Source organism: Maniola jurtina, chromosome 2 (assembly GCF_905333055.1).
Source record: "Maniola jurtina chromosome 2, ilManJurt1.1, whole genome shotgun sequence".
Taxonomy (NCBI): domain Eukaryota; kingdom Metazoa; phylum Arthropoda; class Insecta; order Lepidoptera; family Nymphalidae; genus Maniola; species Maniola jurtina.
Genome location: NC_060030.1, coordinates 4,016,847 through 4,036,253, shown reverse-complemented (window position 1 = coordinate 4,036,253; position 19,407 = coordinate 4,016,847). Strand labels below are relative to the sequence as shown.

Sequence of the window (19,407 nt, the reverse complement as noted above, 5' to 3'; positions counted from 1 at the left end):
ACCACTGATCAAAATAACCATCGTCACTATTACTCGAAAAGTAGGTAAGGATGGGTGCCGCTTCTCTTTTACTGGCCTTAGGGTTAGCTGCAGTAGCAGGTACGTTAAATTTTTCTAATCTTTTCTCCGTCATTTCATAGTTTTTATATCAAAAATACTTATTTAAGGAATAAAAATTCGTTACTGTGAGTGAAAAATAACAGTTTTGTGTAAGTTTTTGAGTCCGCGAAACTTCGGATATAAAAACTCGGACCGAAGTCGGATATTGCTTACGCACTAATCGATCTCTGATCTCTGATCCAAATCCAAGCTATTCAATGGACGTCTTTAACATACCTATGTACGTCATATTTTATATGTCCGATTTTAATCCGAGGCACATCCGAAATATTCTCACGGATGACAGAGACTACTCGGACGACGGAAGTCGGAGTTAGTGCGTAAGCTACATACCATACAAATAGTTGTATGACTACTTCGTAACGTATTTTCAAGGATTCAGATCGGATGCAGTGCGTAATCGCCCTTACTGATATAGTAGTAACTGATTATGCTCAAGCATTGATGCTTAGACATTTCTATACTTCCGCAGTCCGATTGTCACGTTTCTTAGTAAGTACACTTACAAGCGTTTATTTAACTTACCGTGTAAGTTTGTGGTTAAATCTAGCAACTGAAAAGCCCAGTTCCCCTCGAACGAGCACATATTAACATAACGTCGATGACAATGAATTAGTATGGTACCATGGAGGTTCTAATGATGATGGAGTCGGGAGGTGGACATCATCTCTTTTTTTATTCATAGTTTTATAAACATGTATTTTGTTTCATAGCGTCTCCCACACCCGAAAGGATTGTCGGAGGTTCGGTCACAACCATTGGTAACTATCCTATGGGTGTTGCCCTGCTCTACTCCAGAACTGGATCGGGAAATTTCGGCCAGGCCTGCGGTGGCGCCATCATAAACAACAGAAGTATCCTTACTGCTGCTCACTGCACCATGTAATATAATGTCTAAATTAAAATTTATTTCTTAACATTGCTAATATCCGTGAAAATGCAATAGATTTTTGAATGAAAGATTACAATCAAATATGCAAATAAATTATACTATACACCATTGAAATAGATGAATCAAATACATACTGAGCATCGGATCATCAGAGTATTTTGCATCTATTGAATGAAGTTAGCAATTATGATATAGTGAACTAACTTTTTCCCAAAACTTCGTCCCCGTAATTATGAATATTTAAGTTTTCTTAAAGATCTACGTTATGGAAATATCAGATAACCTACATGCAAATTCTCAAGTTTTTAAACCCAATGGTTTAGGCTTTACGTATTAACGCACTGAGTGCTGACATATCAATATTAGTCAGTCTTATCCAAACTAAAGATATCATAATTGCTACTCAACTATTAGATATCCGAAAAAAAATATGTTTAGAACCCGATACCTAATTGTTTCGAATGAATTCCGCTTGCAATTTGTTTTGATAGATTTGATTCATAAAGTCTATCTAAAACTATTGACTATTTGAAATAATTGTATATCCATATCCATATTATAATAATAATGCATATCAATATCCATTTACGAAATGTAATATCCCTAGAAGCCCCTTTTTATACACAGGAAATGCCTGACGCATACTCCAACATCAGAGAAACGGGGGGGTTATGTGGGGTTTGCACCCACTAAAACCTTTGTTCGCCTTCGACAGACTGGCGGTTGCGCGGGTATCACTTCGTAGTATACTATACACACCTATAACCCTCCCGCCAGGTATCCCTAAAAACCCTAACGTAAGCTAAATCGTTTTCAGCGGAGACCCAGCAAACCGCTGGAGAGGCCGTGTAGGCTCCAGCAGAGCTCACAGTGGTGGTGTGGTCCACGTCCTTAGCAGGATCATCAACCATCCTCAGTACAATTCGCGCACCACCGATAACGACGTTGCAGTTCTTCACGTGCAGCATGCTTTCTCCTTCAACAACAATGTTCGCGCAGGCAGCATTGCTGGTGCCAACTACTTCCTAGCCGATAACTCACCTGTCTGGGCTATTGGATGGGGACGCACTAGCGTAAGTCGAGTTCACTACCTACCCTTTTACGTATGATAACACCAGATGATGCCCGTGACTTCGTCAGCGTATGTTTTGGTGTTTTAAAAATCCCGTGGCAACTGTTTGGGTTTCCGGGATAAAAAGTAGTCTATATAACCGTTCTCGGGATGCAAACTATATCTATATAATATACCCGCAACTTCACCGGCGTGTATTTGGAATTTTTAAACGTCCTGTGGGGAATACAATCTTGCGTGTTAAATTTCAGTAATTATGTAAATAACTTCACCATAATTTGTAAAACAGCTGTTTATAATATATACTATTTAACTGAGACAGTTATATAATTACCTTAACTCACAAGATTGAATACAGCTAAATATCGCTAAGATATTTTTAAAAATGGAGTTAAATTGTAAAACAACTACTAGTTTTGTACACAAAAACTGATAGAGGCTAGACTTGATTGGATATTTAATATTTTAATATTAGACATTTTTATCTAAAGTAGACATTTATCTAAAATGTTTCAGTTCGGTGGCGCAGCATCTGAAGATCTTCGCCATGTCCAAATCTGGGTCGTCAATCAGGCAGTATGCAGGCAAAGATATAACGAGTTACGTCTCACTATCACTGACAACATGTTGTGCTCTGGCTGGCTTGATGTCGGAGGTCGCGACCAGTGCCAAGGGGACTCCGGCGGCCCTCTGTTCCACAACAGAGTCATCGTCGGTGTTTGCTCCTGGGGCCACGAATGCGCTCGTCCTCGCTTCCCTGGCGTCAACGCTCGCGTTTCCCGCTTCGCTAGCTGGATCCTTAATAACCAATAAATTACCTTTAATGGAAGTTGAAAATAAGCTACACGCGATGATTATGAGTTTTATTTTTATTATAAAATTATTCAAAACATATTTTTTAATTTTTTTTATTCACTGATTTATTTCCTGTAAAAAGAAGCAAAGCACCACCATGCATTATAATTGGAATAAATATTTAATTTATAGAGTTATTGTTTGTGAACCCTAATAATTAATAGGATAGATTTATTTTCAAAGCTCTAGCTTGACTACACGTTTTCAGGCCAATTAAACAGATAAAAGATACAGATAGTTTTTTTTAAACAATTATTTTCCAACATAAGGTTCCTGGGAGAGATCGCTATTTTAGCGTCAAGGTCGCCTATTGTACTACAAACATTTATTCTGTTATAATATATTTCTTTATGTAAATTCGGTGTATATTGTAGAATATTTTTCTTTTACTTCAATTTAATATTGCGATTATCTAAATATTCAAAGGAAAAAATCTTTGAACCTAGAAAGCTGGGCACAAAGATTCCTTTTTAATGTAGATATGGAATAATGCCTAAAAATTGGGCTTCTCTTCTAGGAAAATTCCTATGCGAGATAGGTGCGGTTGAAGAATTTTTCTGTTTACCATTACTTAAAACCATTGATGTCGGAGCAATCCACGCCTTAAAACTAAAGATTTTGCCAAGATTGATTCGTTTTATGTAAGCGCCTGCTTTTTCAAGTTAAACGTTTTTATTTAACAAACTTTTGCTATTTATTTAGGTGTAATGCCCAAAATAGTTAATAAAAAAAGGTCTTTTATTATTCCAAAAAAGATTAATCAATATTATCTCAAGCATCAATAAATAATTATGAATCATTCGCTGTCTTTGTCACCATTTTTCAAACATCGGATAAGAATCTACCGAATCGATTGGACATTTTAATTATGACATAGCTTTCTTACTCTTGGATACATTTTGTTTATTTCTTTTTTAACCCCCGACCCAAAAAGAGGGGTATAAGTTTGACGTACACACGTCAGATACACATCTGTGTATCTGTCTGTGGCATCGTAGCTCCTAAACTAATGAACTGATTTTAATTTAGTTTCTTTTTTTGTTTGAAAGGGGGCTTGATCAAGAGTGTTCAGCCGTTTGAAAGTTATCAGCTCTTTTCTATTTACTGTAACCTCACTTGTGGGGGTGTTATAAATTTTTAATTTACACTTGTAACTGACTTCAAAAAAAGGAGGAGGTTCTCTTTTCGACACTATGTTTTTTTTAATTATTTTTTGTACGTTTGTTACGCGATATTCGGCTTGTTAATAAAAACAAAGTCACGTTGGTGGTCCTTAAATGAAGTCTATGTGCAACAGTGGCTGCGTACTGGCTGTACATGATGATTATGATGACGTTGAATCTGCAATGAAGAAAGCGAACATACAAAGTCAAAATCAATTTATTTCATGTAGGACAATTACTAGTCTCATGAGCTACGTCTGTGACTCTACCATCGGTTTGGAATGAAAATTCTGAGAAGAGCTGGCAATAAACTTAGTAGTTGCCGACCTCCCTGGCGCAGTGGTGAGCGCTGTGGTTTTATGAGTGGGACGTCCCAGGTTTGATTCCCGACAGAAGCAATTTGGGAATTTATAAATTCTAAATTGTCTCTGTTCTGTACTGATGGGAGGCTTCGGCCGTGACTAATGACCACCCTACTGGCAAAGCCGTACCGTCAAGCGATCTAGCATTCCGGTGGCGCGTAGAAACCGATGAGGGGTAGGTATAGGGTACAATACGGTTAGAAAGTTTCAAATTTTGAATTTGAGCTCGTCGTCTCCAACCCTGCGCTGAACAAAGGCCTGGTATAAGTGATAAGGCCTAGGAACAGACCTTATACCCATTGTATACAATGGTGTCCTGTAACTCGGTTGATTAAGGGTCGATCAAGCTGCCAATACGGGGTGGTTGTCAATACTGCGTGATGATTTTGTTTTATTAGGACTAAGTTTAATATTATTACACCATGGTAACAGACGCTGTTGCTTCTCAGTAATCATTTTCCTGTACAGTTTTGGAACCTTTATGAGATTAGATAAATTATTTATTGGAAATGTTTATAATAATTTTTGTTTTTCAGCGAGGATTAAAAGATTATTAATCGATGTTATACGAAACCAAATTGTTATAAAAGTTTTTTTATACGTCTGTCCAAAGGAAATTTATATAATTAATTAGTAAAATTATGGATTTGCGAGTTCACCGTGTTATTATTCCAAAAACTTCTGCCATTACGTAATTAACTAAAGGAGTCATGACCTACAGCAATGAGGAATTAAGTTCTATAGATATAGATCCTGATTTTATACAGTGATTCTACGATGTACATGAATGCAAATAATAAATAATCAATAGGTACATAAATAAAAAAAGAAGATAATTCAGTCTACTTACTTGAAATAATTGAAATCATAGTCAGGTACTTATCTAACAGTATATACTAAAACGATTCATACCAACACAAATTGTGACTATCAAGCAAAGATACAGGGCAAAACATTTGTTTCTTTATCGACTCTATCACTAATTAATCTTTAAAGTCCTACTTACGGGGATCTAATATAAATATTTCGTTACATTTGTTCAGTGAGACAGAAATAATCTAGTGATACAAAATGCGTGTGCTCTTGCTGTTACTTTTGGGAGTAGCTGTTGCAACAGGTAATTTTTTTTGGTTAGGTATAAACTTATGAAATATATTTTTTTTTGTTACAAGCAGTGGGTATCTTATGTAGAAAAACGTTACATTACATTTAATAAGTATTAGGTTTCGATTGTCATAGTACGAAACTGAAAACGGACTTACATATTGCCAAGGGCTTTAGATGCCACTTGGCAACCTTTTTGTGGTTCTATATGCTATCTGTTGTTGGGCTTCCAGGTTAACAAGTGTAGCATCATGGACAGATTTTTATATATAACAGAGTTACCTTTTCTTTTTGCTTCTTTCTTCTTCTTTTTCATTTAAAATTCTGATCCACCTTAACGTTGAAGGCGGGCAAAGAAAAAATAATAATATTCAGAGGTTATTTCAGCTGCATCCACAAGGATAATAGGCGGAACAACTGTTGACATCCGTCAGTACCCATTCGCTGCTGCTCTCATACACTCCAGAACAGGCTCAGGCACTTTTTACCAGTCATGTGGTGGAACGATCATCAGTAACAGGGCTATATTGTCTGCAGCACATTGTTTCGTGTAAGTTTTACGTTTTTAAATTTATTTTTCTTCGATTTGCTCGGAAATTACTTCATTATTAAAAAATAAATAAAAGGAATCTGCTTTATTTCCGGCCTGGACAGTTATAAAACTCTCATAAAGCGGATTTTACATTACGAAATTAGGTTTGATGACATTAATTTCACTTTGAAAGTGCACGTGTGAACGTCTAAATTCCGCTTAAGAACCATTACGCATACCAACATACAGCTATACAATAAAATTAATCACTCGCACTCTTTCATCGTCAATTTACATTGAGAATTTTCGTTGCTTCAAGGTCATATTGGCACCGCTCAAGGTTGTCAATAGGCTGCATGGTATACTCATAATAAGCACTTATTGCTTGCTAAGCTTGATTTATATTGCCTGAAAGTTTATATTTGACAACAGTGTGAATATGCTATATTTGTTTCAGTGGTCACAGTGTTAACCAGTGGCGCGCGAGAGTAGGTTCCAACAGATCTAGTACAGGTGGCCGCGTGTACCAGTTCAACAGGATCATTCTTCACCCCTACTTCAATAGTTTTACCTACGATAGCGACGTTGCGATCCTCCAGCCTACAACTATCATAGCTCTTGGCGGTAACGTTCAACTGGGTCCAATTGCTGGGGAGAACTATAACCTTTTCGACAATAGCCCACTGTGGGCTGTTGGATGGGGAGTCATCAGTGTGAGTATTATAAATCTTACTTAATTTATTTTGTGAAGTTAGAACTACCTTGTACCTATTCTAGCACATCAGCAGTGTTGACGTTGCTATGAATTAGTGCAGAATAATATTTAAGTTAGTTCCAAGTTACTAAAATATTGTTTTTCTATAACTAACCCTAGCTTCACACAGGCAGCATTGCGTATTAGTATGTATATATAAGGGTCTTTAAGGATAGTACCTAGTATCCATAGTCTATACTAATATCATATAAAAGACAAAGCGTGTCTGTCTGTAGGTTTGCTTTTCACGGCCCATCGTTTAATCGATTTTGACGTAGGTACAGAGATAGTTTGTATTCCGGGCTTAAAGCTTTTTTGACCCCAGAAAATCAAAGAGTTCACAAGGGATTAAAAAAATGTTAATGCACATGGATGAAGTTTTGGGCACCAACTACTTGGTACAGAGATAGCTTTCACCCTGGAGACGGATATGGACTACTTTTTATCCCGCAAAATCAAATAGTTTTCATGGCATCATTAAAAACCTTACCATTAATCCATCATCTAGTTTTTAATATTTTTGTAAAGGAAGATCGGCTTAACTTGAACAGATCCAGATCAATAATAAAATAATAAGTTTTTTCCCAAATATTAATTATGTACTCGCGTTTAGTACATAACTAATATTTGGGAAAAAACTAATAACTAATGTTAAGCATTCCCTGTCGTCAATTTTTAGATATGCGTTTAGATATAAAATAAAACGAAATTTTGGAATACTCATTACATTTCATTCTGATGTATTTCTTTAGTTAGTTTTATTATAAAGTTTGTTTTTAAATGTTTCCAGTGGGGCGGGCAATACTCCGATCTGCTTCGTCACGTGCAAATTTCTTCCATCAACCAGAACGTCTGCAGGCAGCGGTACGCCGGTCTGCGAAATGTTACTGACAACATGTTGTGCTCTGGGGTGCTCGATATCGGCGGTCGGGACACGTGCACAGGAGACGATGGCGGAGCCGTCATCCACAATGGTGTCATCGTGGGCATTTCCTCCTGGGCGTACCAGTGTGGCCTACCAGGGTACCCTCGCGTCAACACACGTGTACCACGTTTCACTAGATGGATTGTGGCAAATGCTTAGTGCCTAACTTACATTAAGTATGATTAAGTAATTGTTCTGTAAAATAAATCGTTGTATTTTTCAATAGTCTTTTAATGTGATGATTGTGTGTTTTCTTAAAGCTACGCGACAATGTTGAAGTAAATTAATAATTACTCTATATTATCTACACATCGGTTAGGCCACAGCTTACTGGGATATTAAGAACTTTATCTAACACCTTGTTCTAAGTTGTATAATATAGCCTACGTCACTTGGCAATTTCTTTGGACTAATTTTATCGTTATCAATATTACATCAAATTTCCTCGAAGTCATTGTTATCGTTTATTAGTTCTTAGAGATTAATTTTCAAGTATTTATTCGATTGAACGATATAATGAATCGAATTAATGTTATGAAGTAAAAAGTTTTTTCTGAAGTTGTTTCCGTTAAGTTTTGCTATCTCATTAGCAACATTTTATAGCGAATGTATTTCTTTGCAGACTAAGGTTGTATTTTGTTGATTGGTCTATAGAGTGCCCACTAAGTAACAAGGACATCACACACACATCTCTGTACAAATGTTTGAAAACAAATCATGTCGTTCCTACCCCAGCACCACTATACAAATATTAAGAAAAGTGTTCTTCATACAAACAAAGTTTATACGGGCTCGAAGATTTTCATACAAATCTTTGAACCATGCACCTTTCGAACTACACATTTTTATAGAAATCTGATAAACAGACTGTATCACAGACACAAATAAAATTAATTTGCAGACAAAGTTTACATTTCATTGAGTTTGATTGTTTGGTACTCAAATAAGCAAAATTTCGTTTGTATGGTTTGCGGTCGAAGGCCACTCTCTGTAACAAGGTAGATGCTTTGAATAGGGGGATGATTAGACCCGTGTACGAGTAAGTACTCAAAATCTCTACGTAACAATATGTTTCCGTTATCTAGTAAACACTCAAGAAATGGTATTGATATGTACCTAATATAAATGGAACTGCACCTAGAAATCTATTAATAGTTAGTTGGTATCCACCTGGAGTAGTTAAAAGGGACTTGGTGCCTTAATTTCTATTCAAAATGCAGAAGTTTTCAATACTCGCGTTGTTGACGCTGGCCGGTAGTTTAAATGGTAAGTTGAAATTTTTTAATTTTATCTCATAATTAGCTGATCCAATCTAACATTGTTTGGGTGAAATTTCTATTTTTTTTATTGGTCTACGTTCTAGAGAGATAGAAATTCTCAATTTCTAGACTTAGAGAATTAATTTGTACGTTGATTATACCAAGAAGATATTTTTAATCTTCCTTTAAGGTGAATGAAAAACGAGAATATTTTTCATTTGCACTTAAATAAAGCAATTCAAGTAAATCAGTGTCACCATCAGGTTTCGCTGTAAATAGCTAAGCTGAAGCCACTCACAAGATAATAATTTACTTATAAATTAAAAATTTACCAAAAACTCTTCTTATCTTGAGGAGACCTGTTATCAATATTGGGTTGGTAATGGGTTGATGATGATGAAATTCCCAAACTGCCCGTGCTACAATCGAATCTGGGACCTCCAACTTAAAAGACCACAGCGCGCGCAACCATTGCGTCAGGGAGGTCATCAAGTTGAATCAAGAAAAGATTTTAGCATTTTACTTTGAATTTGTTTCCAGGAGCGTCACTACCAGCTATGAGGATAATGGGCGGTGTAGTCACTACCATAAATTCTTACCCTTTTGTGACGTCACTGCTGCGTTCATCGGACTTCGTCAACTACGTTCAGACCTGTGCCGGTTCAATTTTGACGAATAAAGCTATACTTTCTGCTGGTCATTGTTTTGCGTAAGTTTATCAAAATTCAAAAATCAGACTTTTACAAGTACTTTTGAATAGTCAAGAGTATCTACCACTGGTTCGGAATGCCTTTCCTACCAAGAAGAACCAGCAAGAAACTCGGCCGTTGCTCCTCCTCTCTCTGTCTCGCTATCTGTTCTATAACAATTATTATAAGATCAATGAACATTTCATCATCATCACCAAGATCAACCTCATCATCGTCACTTCTGAACACGGTAGAATGAAAAGGGTTTAAGCCATAGTTCACCGCGCTGGCCAAATGAGTATTGGGAGACTTGAAATTGAAAATTGAAATATGCTTTATTGTACATCATCATAAAAAGAAACAAAAAAATAGTAAGTAGTACAATTCGGCGGCTAAACCGTCTTGAAGCGATCTCTGCCAGGCAACCACGTTACAGAGGATATAATGAGAAAGGGTGACTTCAGACACCTTTGAGAACATTATGGAGAACTCTGCGGCCTGCAAGTTTCGGTAGGCGTCAGAATAAGTGCTAATACATTTTACATAAAACTTCGAGGTTTTGAATGCATTTGAGTTCTGAATGTTTATATACTTATTGCAGAGGTGAACAGCCAAGTAGATGGCGCATTCGAACGGGATCTTCTTGGGCCAACAGCCGAGGCACCGTTTACTCTATCAACCAAATCATTCTCCACCCATACTACAACTCCAGAACCTACGACAGTGATATTGCTATCCTGAAGTCTGCCTCAAGCATCGCCTTAGTTGGACCCGTTGCAGTTGGTTCCATTGCTGGAGCTAATTATAAACTGGCTGATAACCAACCAGTGTGGGCCGTTGGCTGGGGAGCGACTTATGTAAGTATCTTAGTAGCTTGAGAACTTTAGAACCTTGTTCCACCTACGCCGCGTCGCTTTCAGTGAGAAATCGTAATCCTTATGTGACCGTGGTTGACAATAAATCAACCCGCACGAAGCATTTTTGCTCTACGTTTCTGATACAAAACCAGGTGTGGAACACCTTTCCAGCGTCCCTTCTTTGTGTCACGTATAACTTGACTACCTTCAAAGCAAGAGTGAACAGGCAGTATCTAGGCAAGCGCTCCAATCTAGACACAGTTACAATTACGGGCACGGTCTTATACAAATCTAGCCATATAAAGGTAATAAACTAGGTTATGCCCGCAACTTCGTCCGCGTGGACTACACAAAATATATCAAATCCCATTTTAACCCCCATAGGGGTTGAATTTTCAAAAATGTTTTCTTAGCGGATATCTAGTTAATAAATAGCTATCTGCATATCCAGCTCGATGTGTCCAGTAGTTTGAGCTGTGCGTCGATAGGTACATCAGTCATTCACCTTTTTAACCCCCGACCCAAAAAGAGGGGTGTTATAAGTTTGACGTGTGTATCTGTGTATCTGTCTGTGGCATCGTAGCTCCTAAACGAATGAACCGATTTCAATTTAGTATTTTTTGTTCGAAAGACGGCTTGATCGAGAGTGCTCTTGGCTATAATCGAAGAAAATCGGTTCAGCCCTTTGAAAGTTATCAGCTCTTATCTAGTTTTCTTATAGAGGTTTTTGTGTCGGGGGATTTAATAATAATAATAATAATAATAATAATAAATCTTTATTAAGAGCAACCAGGACTCACTTTGTTAGTAGACAATATTGATGCTTAAAAACTAATGTTAGTAGTATAATGTTGTAGTGGAACGAACAATTTACAATTATTGTTGCCTCACCAACACTTGAATCATGTGTTCAAGTATTGGTGAGTCCAACTTATCTGCAAACATGTTCAGGATGCGGTTGGTACCTGAGCGCAGTCTTGTCAGCAGTGATGATGACTTCTTCCGCATTATGGCAAAGAAGTCATCAGTCCGCTCCTCTGCGAACATACCTGACGCTGAACAAAACCGCGGCAAGCCCAACAGCATCCTGAACCCGTTGTTATACTGCACCCTTAGGGTGTCTATGGCTTTCTTTGAGTAGTTGACCCACAGGCCTCCCGAGTAGAAATTTTGGCAATATGCTTTAAACAGCGTTATTTTTGCCTCTTTACTACATCGGACAAACCTGCGGGCCAACATATGGCATCTTACTGCCAATGCCCTTCTCTCTCTTTCAATGTCAACATGATCCCTAAGGTCCTCCGTAACGTAGTGGCCCAAGTATTTGTATTGCGGCACTCGTGTGAGTGCAGCGCCGTTCAGGGAAATTCTTGGCTCGTATTGCACCTGCTTACGAGGGGCCTTAAAGATCATGTATTGGCTTTTGTTCACATTATATATTAAACCATGTTTGGCAGTATACTCCTGGCAGGTTTGGAGTAGCTCCCTGATCGAACCAGCCGTGGGACCCAGCAACACCATATCATCGGCATAACTAAAATTGTTTACACAAACGCCGTCTATCCAACACCCTACTGGCTTGCTGCTGAGTTCCATTATGAGCTCGTTCACATACAGGCTGAAGAGCTTCGGTGACGTCAACCCCCCCTGCCTCACCCCGCACTCCAGCCTGTATGAATCAGAGAGCTCCTTCCCCCACCTAACATTATTTGTTTGGTTTGCATACCAAAACTGCATGATTTTGAGCAACTCCCCTTGCACACCTGCAGCCTCCATCTTTTGCCATAATATATCGTAAGAAACTAAATCAAAGGCTTTTGATAGATCGAGGAAGCAGGCGTACACGGGTGTTTTTCTGCTCGTATAATATTGGGCAGTCTGTTTTAAACTAAATATCGCGGTCTCAGTTGATAGTCCAGGACGAAATCCAAACTGAGCATCATGGATTTCAAGTGTTTCGCTCAACTTCCTATCAAACAGACTGTCCAACACCTTAGCCATTATGGTAGCAAGCGATATGGGTCTATAGTTGGACTTATCAGAAAGGTCACCCGTTTTATTTTTAGCGATAGGGACCACTACAGTTTTCATCATGTTCGCCGGGATGTATGCATGACTGACGCAGAGCGAATAAAACATTGCTAGCACCCTGGGTAGGTGGAAACCCGCGTACTTCAAATGTTCGACGCTTAGGCTGTCGTACCCAGGTGATTTTCCTCTGGTCATTCTCTGAATGGCCTCTAGTACTTGCTTAGTGGAGAAACGTAGCAATTCCTTATCCAGACTTACCTGAGCATCGAACACTCGAGTTGACGGCCCCAACGGCGATGACACCCTAAAGTGATCTCTAAACATATCGGCTATTTCTTTCTGGGTGCTACAACCAGCGACGCTCACTGGTAAGCTCGGTCGAACATTCAATTTGTTTGTCGCATTCCAAAATTTTGAAAAGTTTTTAGCAGATCTGAGAGAAGCAATTATATCCATTCTTATTTGGTCTTGATGGTTTTGACACCATCTTAACCGACTTCTAAATATTTTACGGCTCTCACACATTTCATCCCACAAACTTCCTGACTTTGGTTTGTTATATAACAACCATAATTGATATTTCGACCGAGCCTCCCAGTGAGCGGCCCTGACGTGCTTGTTCCATCCAACTATAGGACCCTTCCTACCCTTACTGCCCCTGTACGTCTCAACCGCAGCATCAGAAAGAACGCTCACTATCTCTGTGTACATATTATCTAGGCCTTGTCTGTGTTCGGCATTCGCACACATTTTTCCCCCACATGATACAAACATCTCAGGAAAACACAAACCCCTAAGCTTACTATTGCACCTGTCGTGATATCTATTTATCTGTTCCGCTGACCTTTGACCCCATGTTACTTTATTATAATCCAATTCGTCGTCTCCCGATATTTTTGGCACGATTAAATTCAAATTACACTCTATTATGAGTGGTAAGTGGTCCGACCAATAAATATCACGACGTATGCTAACATTCAGAACAGTTTGCCACGCAGATTGCGTCACTAGACAGTGATCTAGCCACCTCAAACTACCATTTATGTCACTCATGTAGGTGAAAGAATTTGAATTAATTCCCAACTTTTCAACGTCCGCACATAACCAGGACTGGTCAGTACAAAAACTGCAAAGCTCATTCCAGAATGGCTGATGTGGATGTGAATTAAAGTCACCTAGCATATAAACACATCCTACATCACTATTTTCAATTATTGCTTTGGCTTGACTCAGACAGTCCGTAAACTCTACGACATTCTCACTCATATCTGTCGGCATATATATACTAAAGATAATTATACTGCGATTATTTGCCAAAATTGCCTTAATAGCACTCATTCTTACACTATCACAGTTTATAACTGTCACTGATTTAAAAATACCTTTTCGCCAAAGAATAGCCACCCCCCCGTAAGGCCTGCCCCTCAATCCATCCGACAGATCCACTGCCGACTTACCAGTATAATCAAAATCCTTATTTACCGCACTGAGCAAGGGCAAGTCATACTCAAGAAGCCAAGTTTCCTGCAGCGCAATAACATCTACATTCAAACATAAATCCCTAACACCATCTATTGACCGCTTTAGCGACTTACAATTAAAACTAACCATTCTACATATTTGTTTGTCCATAGTGGAAAGTATACCCAATATAACCTATTTATATTCTAACCCTAAATAAGTACCTATAAATATACCTAACCTAATAAAATATGCAGATACCTACTTTAAGAACTTACTTAACTAGAGGATTGGTTCACACACGATTCAGAGCGCTGTCTGCCTGTATTTTTAAATATTACATAACGCCTAAAACAAATACCTTCGGGCCAAATTTTACTATTCATAAATATGTGTAACTTATTTCTCGGTACAGTCAACTTGAACGAGTTATAATCACGCTTACTGCTAATTTTTTCTAATAGAACTAACTCATTCGTTTTGTTTTTGATGTACTCCACAATATCGCTGTCACTCGTTTGTTTACAAACGTTAGATATATATAGTGGCACTAGGTATGGCGCCGCTTTGAACTTTAAATCATGACACGCACTACCTACCTCACTAACAAACCTATTTTTCAACGACTTTTTTCTCTGTACTGTGATCCACTCTCCACCTAAATCATCTTCCGTTTGGTTACATTCCGTACTCGTACGCACAACATCCGCCATTGAGCGCTGCCGTCCACCCTGTTGACTGCTTGCGTCCGCCTCCTGTGACATTTTTCTAGCGTCTCCGATCACGGCGCTCGCCGCCCCAACCGGTTTAGCGTCCAGGCGCACTTGACGTTCTGTCTCCCTCTTGCTCGGTTGCTTGTTAGAGATGGAACATTTTTCAATCGTCTCAATCGGCATTGTGTCCGAGACTGCTTCCACGATCGGTTGCATTGCCGTCTCATTTTTGCTAGGCTGACTGAGTGCGCTATCGCGTTCACTACTATGCACTTCTACGGGCAAGGTCACTGACCTTTCCACACGGTCTAGTGCACCTGTTTCTCGGGGCGATAGGGATATATTGTTATACTCCTCACTCTTATTGTATTCTGCGCCAGCGTCTAACGGCTCGCTGCTTATATGTCGTAATCCCATTGGTCCACTATCGCAATGATTGTAACTATTTCCTACGAATGCTCCACGCTTTCTATTTACATAATCTACCGATTTTTCCCGTGTAAGCACTAAGGTTTCTTGGAGTTGCTTCTGCGTAACATACTGGCTTTTGATTTCCCGCAAGTCTTCTCTAATAAGGTTCAAATCTCTCAACAAACGGGTAACGTCAATATGGTCGAACGTTACCGGCGGTAACCGATGCAGCTCTCTTGCCACAAAAATAGGTAGTCGATCCGGGTCTGTAGCATCCATCTGCTTGAGAAGGTCAATAATATCTTCCAGGTCTTTTACTGAATTATCCTCATTTTTTCTTGTTCTCAACCTTTTGATTGGTACAGCTTCGAAGAGAAGTTTTTTCGCTGTTCGTATTTCCTCCGAAGTGAAAGCTGTACTACAGATCCTAATGAGTGTGTTTTCATCAATTGAATTTATTTTGTTCCATATAAACGCCATCACCTCCGAAATCAAAATTTCACAGGATGCACATTTTAGCAACTTGGAAGCCATTATGGGCTCCTACCACTCTAGATAACGTGTCAACGACCGCACGCTCGCGCGGTCAGCTGACGACTGATGGTATTTAAATTTTGAGTTATCCTTTTATATATTTATTTCCTCAAAGAACTTATTATAGCTTCGTATTTTGTTACATTGATAAAAATTCTTATAAAACTAGGTTAAGCTTTTATCTATAAGGCATTAAAATTATTACAAAACCGATAAAAAATTCGTAGACTGAAGTTGTTATCAGCCACTGACTCTGTACATCAACTGTTTCAACAACCGATTAATTAATTACTACTGCACCTTATTGTATTGTACAGTTTTTGTTGTGCATTGTATTTTTAACCCCCGACCCAAAAAGAGGGGTGTTATAAGTTTGACGTGTGTATCTGTGTATCTGTGTATCTGTGTATCTGTGTATCTGTGTATCTGTGTATCTGTGTATCTGTGTATCTGTGTATCTGTCTGTGGCCTCGTAGCGCCTAAACGAATGGACCGATTTTAATTTAGTTTTTTTTGTTTGAAAGGTGGCTTGATCGAGAGTGTTCTTAGCTATAATCCAAAAAAATTGGTTCAGCCGTTTGGAAGTTATCAGCTCTTTTCTGGTTTTCTTATTACTTTTATCCCAGGGCCCCCAGAGGTTACGTATTTTCTGACAAAGGAAATATGTACGATTGAGTAGTGTTAGTAAGTACTAAGAAGGCATGCCTAGCCTACCTGCTAGCTTGCTTAGACGGCCAATTTTCAGGTATCTGATACTCAAGGTACATAAAAACATTACTTACCTCACGTAAATTCTCCAAGCTGATTTTTACGTATATTTTAGGCAATATCCTTAAAAATAAGTCACCAATACTCCCAGACACTTCCCGCGTCGGCCGTATTGCTTTGCAGACGCTTTAAAGCTCCCAAAATAAGTAATTACTTAACTGCACGTAAATTCTGATGCTCCATTTTTATAAATGTCCACCAGACAACTATTTTAAAACCTTTTACAAGAAGACAGACCGATCCAGAGGGCCAATCATCCCCTAAATTCAATTTTAATGCCTCTGTGAGTTTGAGCGCGAGGGCATTATCTACGCGCATGAGACTGAGTGAGACATGTATTAGGATATATTGACTTCTCTGTCACTCTTTTATAGTTTACTTATGTCAATTAATTATTAATATTAAAAAAATCAGCTAAAAATTAAAAAAATTGGAGAATTTACGTGAGTTAAGTAATGTTTTTATGTACTTTGATTACCTGATACCTGAAAATTGGCCGTCTAAGCAAGCTAGCAGGTCTGTAGGCATGCGTTCTTAGTACATACTAACACTATTCAATCGTCCACATTTCGTTCGTCAGAAAATACGTGACGGCTGGTGGCCCTGGGATCTTTCACTATTGTAACGGAGGTTCATATTAATATTATGTCAATTGACAAATGTCAATAAGATGGACGTTGCCTAGATACATAATTATTTATTTGAAAATAATGTTTTGGAAAACTCCGATACTTTGGATCGTAGGCGCGGAGTTTCTAATTTATAAAATATTATAATCACAGTTAAACGAGAAAACATCAATTCAATTATAATATACAACAGTCAACCAAAGGCCACGAACAATCAACCCAAACCCAAACCATAGTCAAACTATTTTTAGGGTTCAGTAGGTATCTGTAGAGGTGTGCATGGCACCATTAAATATCGTAGAAGGCGATGACCCTCCGCACGGCTGAGGTTCCCGCTTTGTAGTCGCTTTATCGCGCAGGATGATGCATTAGGCGCACCTTCTTTTATCTGCTTGAACTCAGCTTATTTACTTTGACAAAATACGTTTAAAATTCATCATCATCAGGATCAACCCATCGCCGGCTCATTACTGAGCACAAGTCTCCTCTCAGAATGAGAAGCTACCACACTGACCAAGCACGTATTGGCAGACCTCACGCACCTTTGAGGGAGTATTATGGCCAACTCTCAAGCATGCAGGTTTCCTGACGGTGTTTTCCTTCACCACTTCGTCGTCTGTCTGTGTGTCCGTCTGTCGCATCTTTCAAGAGAATCAAAACTTATAAATTGGATACTTCCCGTTTACCTAGAATCATGAAAGGCAGGTAGCAATATCTTATAGCCCAAGCACTCTATTCCTGTGGCCCAAGTAAAGAGAAAAATCCGACAACTGAATTGTCATTACATAAAAAAAAAACTTGTACGGAACTCTTCATGTGTGAGGCAGACTCGCACTTGACCGGTTTTTGAAAGTTATGTCAAATAAAAATTTGACATGCAATAACAAACAAAATGACATACAAGCCACTTTATTCCTTATTTCATGGGGTGAAAGTCGATTTCAATTTAATCGTATATCTTAAAAAAAGCGAACTATTATACGACTACGTAAAATGGGTACATTTTTAAAGCAACGACATGTTAGAAACAGATATTTCGTTTTGGTCGTGTTAAACTATGTGAGTCATTCAGATAATTCTTGATTTAGTGATGTTCGGTCAAAAATATTTTTAACGTATTATAACGTATTAACATAACATTGATGTTACTTTTGAAGAGATATTAGCTGCCTTATTGGGTTTATATTATTATAGAAATTGGGTTTTAGAATGGCACAAATAAACGGTAATTTATGCATAAAAGTTTAAAAAGCGTGAAATAAAAATTAAATTAAAAATTTAAAAAACCCCCGACACATAAACCTCTAAAAAGTAAAAAAATAATAGGTAAGTATGTATGGGCCCTTTAAGAATAGTATAAATAGTAAAGTTTTTATCCAAGCGTTCGTTGCGTCGGGGGACCGCTAAAGACTATTCTTTCTACAACAGATGACTTTCATAGTTTATGATAGGTAGCGGTCCCTCGACGCAACGAACGCTTGGATAAAAACTTTACTATTTATACTATTCTTAAAGGGCCCATACATACTTACCTATTATTTTTTTACTTTTTAGAGGTTTATGTGTCGGGGGTTTTTTAAATTTTTAATTTAATTTTTTTAAAGTTCCGTTCCTCAAAAGAAAAAAGGAACCCTTATAAGATCACTTTGTTGTTTGTTTGTCCGTCTGTCCGTCTAGCCGCCTGTCCGTCACTCCGTGGTGTCTGTCAAATAACCTATCGGTTAGGTACTTCCCATTCACCAAGGATCATAAAATTTGGTTGCAAGGAGGTCTTATAGCACAAGTAAAGGAAAAATCCGAAAACTGTATTTGTAATATACGTTGCTGTGCTAGTCAATTAATTTGAAAAAAATAGCTAGTAATATTTTGTATTTTGTTTCAGTTTGGTGGTCCAAAGTCTGAACAGCTACGTCGCGTTCAAATCTGGGCTATAAACCAAAATGTTTGCCGAAGTCGTTACGCTGAATTGGGGCGTACAGTAACTAACAACATGCTTTGCTCTGGATGGATAGACGTTGGGGGTCGTGATCAATGCCAAGACGACGCTGGGGGTCCCCTCCTTCACAACAACGTCATCGTCGGCGTCGCTTCGTGGGGTCATCAGTGCGGGCTCGCTCGATATCCTGGCGTCAACACTCGCGTTTCCAATTTTACTAGCTGGATTTCAAGTAATGCTGCATAACCTCGTCGTTTCTCGGATCTGTTTTCTAACGTTATGACTAGAAGTTTTTGATAAAATAATAAATTATTGCAACACTGTTACTTTTTATTTTATG

General features: G+C 38.4%; 5 protein-coding genes across 9 annotated transcripts in view; 3 read left to right on the top strand and 2 right to left on the bottom strand.

The window, feature by feature from the left end:
- Window positions 1-19,407, bottom strand: part of LOC123870097 (solute carrier family 12 member 6) — a 346,267-nt gene that overhangs the window by 102,625 nt on the left and 224,235 nt on the right. The gene's annotated exons all lie outside the window — the stretch shown is intronic.
- On the top strand, window positions 45-2,903 carry LOC123870418 (trypsin, alkaline A-like). Its single transcript, XM_045913725.1, has 4 exons — window positions 45-99; window positions 834-1,002; window positions 1,830-2,085; window positions 2,601-2,903. Exons 1-4 carry the CDS (start codon window positions 51-53, stop codon window positions 2,895-2,897), a joined length of 771 nt encoding a protein of 256 aa, XP_045769681.1. The 5' UTR covers window positions 45-50; the 3' UTR covers window positions 2,898-2,903.
- On the bottom strand, window positions 348-15,791 carry LOC123870303. The gene is made up of 2 exons (XM_045913545.1): window positions 14,628-15,791; window positions 348-525 (listed from the first exon to the last, which is right to left on the bottom strand). Exons 1-2 carry the CDS (start codon window positions 15,732-15,734, stop codon window positions 499-501), a joined length of 1,134 nt encoding a protein of 377 aa, XP_045769501.1. The 5' UTR covers window positions 15,735-15,791; the 3' UTR covers window positions 348-498.
- Window positions 5,348-8,002, top strand: LOC123870436 (trypsin, alkaline A-like). Its single transcript, XM_045913746.1, has 4 exons — window positions 5,348-5,581; window positions 5,956-6,118; window positions 6,558-6,813; window positions 7,645-8,002. Exons 1-4 carry the CDS (start codon window positions 5,536-5,538, stop codon window positions 7,936-7,938), a joined length of 759 nt encoding a protein of 252 aa, XP_045769702.1. The 5' UTR covers window positions 5,348-5,535; the 3' UTR covers window positions 7,939-8,002.
- Window positions 8,909-19,388, top strand: LOC123870409 (trypsin CFT-1-like). 2 transcript variants are annotated; one of them, XM_045913702.1, is made up of 4 exons: window positions 8,909-9,045; window positions 9,579-9,747; window positions 10,329-10,584; window positions 19,014-19,388. In XM_045913702.1, exons 1-4 carry the CDS (start codon window positions 8,994-8,996, stop codon window positions 19,311-19,313), a joined length of 777 nt encoding a protein of 258 aa, XP_045769658.1. In that variant the 5' UTR covers window positions 8,909-8,993; the 3' UTR covers window positions 19,314-19,388. The 2 variants fall into 2 exon arrangements, with proteins under 2 accessions (XP_045769658.1, XP_045769667.1); XM_045913711.1 differs by having other exon boundaries at window positions 8,960-9,045; window positions 9,575-9,747.

Bases quoted from the DNA above. Each gene is read 5' to 3' on its own strand.
- LOC123870418 (XM_045913725.1), top strand. From the start codon at position 51: ATGGGTGCCGCTTCTCTTTTACTGGCCTTAGGGTTAGCTGCAGTAGCA. The intron at 1,003-1,829 runs GTAATATAATGT...AATCGTTTTCAG, and splicing joins ACTGCTGCTCACTGCACCAT to CGGAGACCCAGCAAACCGCT. The intron at 2,086-2,600 runs GTAAGTCGAGTT...AAAATGTTTCAG, and splicing joins TTGGATGGGGACGCACTAGC to TTCGGTGGCGCAGCATCTGA.
- LOC123870303 (XM_045913545.1), bottom strand. From the start codon at position 15,734: ATGGCTTCCAAGTTGCTAAAATGTGCATCCTGTGAAATTTTGATTTCG. The intron at 526-14,627 runs GTGCCACTATAT...TATATCAGTAAG, and splicing joins TCAAAGCGGCGCCATACCTA to GGCGATTACGCACTGCATCC.
- LOC123870409 (XM_045913702.1), top strand. From the start codon at position 8,994: ATGCAGAAGTTTTCAATACTCGCGTTGTTGACGCTGGCCGGTAGTTTA. The intron at 9,046-9,578 runs GTAAGTTGAAAT...ATTTGTTTCCAG, and splicing joins GCTGGCCGGTAGTTTAAATG to GAGCGTCACTACCAGCTATG. The intron at 9,748-10,328 runs GTAAGTTTATCA...TACTTATTGCAG, and splicing joins TCTGCTGGTCATTGTTTTGC to AGGTGAACAGCCAAGTAGAT.
- LOC123870436 (XM_045913746.1), top strand. From the start codon at position 5,536: ATGCGTGTGCTCTTGCTGTTACTTTTGGGAGTAGCTGTTGCAACAG. The intron at 5,582-5,955 runs GTAATTTTTTTT...AGGTTATTTCAG, and splicing joins GGGAGTAGCTGTTGCAACAG to CTGCATCCACAAGGATAATA. The intron at 6,814-7,644 runs GTGAGTATTATA...AAATGTTTCCAG, and splicing joins TTGGATGGGGAGTCATCAGT to TGGGGCGGGCAATACTCCGA.